The sequence below is a fragment of the Otolemur garnettii genome, unplaced genomic scaffold (genome assembly GCF_000181295.1).
Source record: "Otolemur garnettii isolate 467f Iridium unplaced genomic scaffold, OtoGar3 scaffold00010, whole genome shotgun sequence".
NCBI classification, from domain to species: domain Eukaryota; kingdom Metazoa; phylum Chordata; class Mammalia; order Primates; family Galagidae; genus Otolemur; species Otolemur garnettii.
Window position 1 is genome coordinate 28,765,950 of NW_003852405.1, and position 3,736 is coordinate 28,769,685.

The following is a 3,736-nucleotide window of genomic DNA, read 5'->3' on the forward strand; positions in this document are numbered from 1 at the left end:
GTTGAAATGTAAAAGAGGAAAAAAGCCATCTACCAGCAAGGCTTTCATCACATCTGATAAGTTCCCTAGAGTTATCAGGAAACATAGAGTTTAATAGGGATACACAGCTGACATTGGGATATAACTTTAAACTCTTGTGCTGATAACTCTATTATTTAAAAGTAATCAGCACAAACTTTATTATTTAAAAGTTATCAGCACAAACTCTTGTGCTGATAACTCTAAGCACATAGAGTTATCATATGTTGTAGCAGCATTATTAAGTAGTGCAATTCTTCAAAATTGATTTCAAACAGTATCTTTCTCAAATAAAAAAGTAATTAAGTTTACTTATGGTTTTGCCTATAAAATGACAGCTTAAAAACCTTTAAACTTCAAATGGGTAAAATGATACAAGCAATAACTGTCTTGCCTACATGGGCATGTAGGTGCACACATGTGAATGGGTGTGCTTCATAAAAACCCATAGTATTAAAAAATAAAACACTATCCAATCTGCCAAAGTTAATGTAAAAAAAATAAATAAAACACTACATAATGGAATTTTTAGTTTTGGTACTTCTAATCACATTCTTCCATCAGTAATAAGAATTATGACTAGGTAATTGTTAAATTAAGATTCTATGTAAGAAAGGTCAAGGAGCTACATACTAGAAAACAGTCAAAGGCAATATTCTGTATGTTTAATGCTATAACCAACACAGTACACGCAAAATGGGATAAAGATTCTGAATTTCATATTTTGTAATTAATTTACATAAATGTGGCACATACCTAAATTTAAATCTTAAAAGATTATTTTATTCATTCTTCATTTTCTATTCATTAATCAGAAACTAGGCACTTTAGTCTAAAATTATACTTGTAAAAAATGTATTTTAGGTACCTTATCACTCCTAAAATGAATAAAGTCCAATTTAGGAGCAAAATGAACAAATCTAACCACCCATATACTGAATTAGCCACTCCAAATAAGTGGTATATGGATTTAGAAACAAAATTGATACAACTCTCAAAGTATGTCATACTCTATAGAAGAACCTCCCTCACAACTGCAACCCATCTGTTCATTCAGTTACCATAACAGATGTGAAATGTACTTCCACATCATTAAAATATTTTTGTTCAGGGGAGTAAAAACCCTTCTGCAAAACCTCACTCAGATTCAAAGTATAAATATTTTTAAAATATGAGCATAATATGACAAATTCCCAGTGTGCTGAGTTCTCTGTGGGAATAACTAAAAGCCAGCTTTGTAGAAGGAAACTGAAGGAGAAATTATTTTACTATCCCAAGTTTAATATTTTCAGATGTTGGGAGACAGTCTCAAAATTACACATAAAAAAGGCGAATTCTTAAATGCTTTTCTTAATTGCTACATGTTATCTTTTAAATCGGTATTCATCAAAGTGATCCCTTCAACAGCACACATACGAAACTCGGAACCATACAGAGATTAGCATGGCCCCTGTGCGAGGATGACACACAAATTCACAAAGTGTTCCATATTTTTAAAAAAATATCTATTCAAGGGGAAGATGCTCTAATCCATAAAAAGATAAAAGTCTCTCTATTGTAACTTACAGGACCAACAGTAATATATTTTGGAAACTATAGTTATTATAATAAAGTTATAAACTATAAACTTCTCAATGTCAATTCGTTTCAATGTTTTATAACAATATAGAGTGATTACAACGTCTTTTGACTCAGACACAGAAGCAAATGCACAAGCAACAATGTAAGCAGTACATATTACACACCATTACTGCCTAAACTTGATTAAACAAGTGAATAACTTTATAATTAAAAATATATTTTCAGGCAAAGTTAAATACGTTGACACTAGAGTAATAGATTCTTGCATGTGTGGGCTGCAAGGGTCTTGACTAATGTGTGTATTTTCAAGGTGCAAAGCATAAAAGCAGCTTTTGAGAATGACACTGAACATTGCAGACAGCTTCAAGACCACAAATCAACTCCCAAGTACTGGGTTCAATTGAAACAATATTCCTGTAAAATCACAACATTTCACGGCTTAAATTACCTAAGGGTTGTAAAAAGCCACTCTGGCCACACTAGACAGGGACTTCATGGCAGACTAACTTCTGTGTAAGTATAGTACAGTCACTCCTTTTTTACTAGATTCATTTTCCTTCCTGAGTCTATACCCACTAATTCTGTTGATTTTGTAATGCACACAAAATCAACAGTTACCTTAAATACTTCATAGCACGTTAAAATTATATGATTCTCTCGATACTTATTGTACTTTGGCTTCCAACAGCCCCCCAGACATCACATGACCATGACTGCTGATACAGCTGCTCGTATGCCTCAGGGCGTCTGCTCCCAGGTAGGCTGTTAGAAGTTCTGTGCGGCGAATGAGTAACCGCATGAGGTCTTCAGCTAAAGTCTCTAGACTTGAATAACGCACCTTCTCGAAGTCAAAAATGTCTTTGAGAAAGAAAAGAACCTGATTCTGGAAAATGAATACACAGCAAATTGGCATTTGTTAGACCCAAATTCTATTAAATCGAAAACATTATTAATATTGCAACAAGCACTGAATCAGGAGTCAGAAGACCTGATTCCCAGGGCCAGCACAAGCCTCATTGGGAGAGGGACTGTGAATAAGGGATCTCACATATTGGGGCTCTCTCATTTTCTTTTTCTGTGAAATAAAGAGATAATGCCAACCATCCTATTTACTATTCAGGCCTGATGTGATGGTGAATAATGGGCTGCTCTGACAGGTGCCTGTAAGCGCCAAGGCACTGCATGGATATAAGGAACTGTTTATTAGTATTTCCCTTCAAAGTTACTACTGAACACTGGGTCCACTTTAAGGAAGATGAATAGATGATTTCTAAAAATTGTAAATTATAATTTTTAAAGGTACACTTTTCTGTATAAAAAAACTTTAAAGCACATGAAAAATAAAAATAATTTCAGGTCTCAAAGCAGTGGGAGATCCTGAAGGATATTTCATTTCAGTAAGTTAATACTACGATGAAACTCATTTTAAGCAAGTTGTATACCACTAAGCATTAAGTCTCAGCTATTATATCATCAGAATGGAAAAAAAAGTTAATTCCAAAAAGTAAAAATAAGGAATATCTCATTTCTACCTTACAGAAACCAAATGGTAACAAGTACTAGACACATTTAATTGATTCACTAGATGTTATATCTGGAAGGATCAATTAGCAATGAACCTGCCAAGTCCCTTCACTGTACAGATGAAGAAATGAAAGACCAAAGAATGATTGGCCCTGGCAGAGCATGGTGGCTCACGCCTGTAATCCTAACACCCTGGGAGGCTGAGCTCAGGAGATCCAAGGAGTTCAAGATCAGCCTGAGCAAGAGGGAAACCCCATCTCTACCAAAAAACAAACAAAAAAATAGCTGGGCATATTGGTGCGTGCCTATAGTCCCAGCTACTCAGGAGGCTGAGGCAAGAGGATTCCTCAAGCCCAAGATTTTCAGGTTGCTGTGAGCTATGATGCTATGGCACTCTACCCAGGGCGACAGAGTCAGAGTGTCTCAAAAAAAAAAAAAAAATTGGCCCCAAGTAAGAATATTAACTAATGACAGCCTTAATTCCCAGCCTCAATTTTTTTTCTACTAAAACACATACTTTACATTTGGGTGGTCAAGTAAACTAGTCAAAAATCAATGATTTCTGAATAACAGTAAAACTAACATTTCCCAAATCGCTTGTACAAATACTACA

General features: G+C 34.8%; 1 protein-coding gene and 1 non-coding gene across 2 annotated transcripts in view; one reads left to right on the plus strand and one right to left on the minus strand.

Moving 5' to 3' along the window:
* The first annotated feature begins 1,409 nt into the window (after nucleotides 1-1,409).
* Nucleotides 1,410-1,513, plus strand: LOC111723371. Its single transcript, XR_002771932.1, has one exon. It is a non-coding gene; the product is annotated as a U6 spliceosomal RNA (small nuclear RNA).
* Nucleotides 1,514-1,530: 17 nt separating this feature from the next.
* The window catches only part of MIGA1 (mitoguardin 1), a 57,351-nt gene continuing 55,145 nt past the window's right edge, over nucleotides 1,531-3,736 (minus strand). The window contains exon 15 of the mRNA XM_012801659.2: nucleotides 1,531-2,482. Within this exon, the coding sequence (XP_012657113.2) occupies nucleotides 2,264-2,482 (219 nt within the window). The 3' untranslated portion in view covers nucleotides 1,531-2,263. The remainder of the gene's footprint in view (nucleotides 2,483-3,736) is intronic.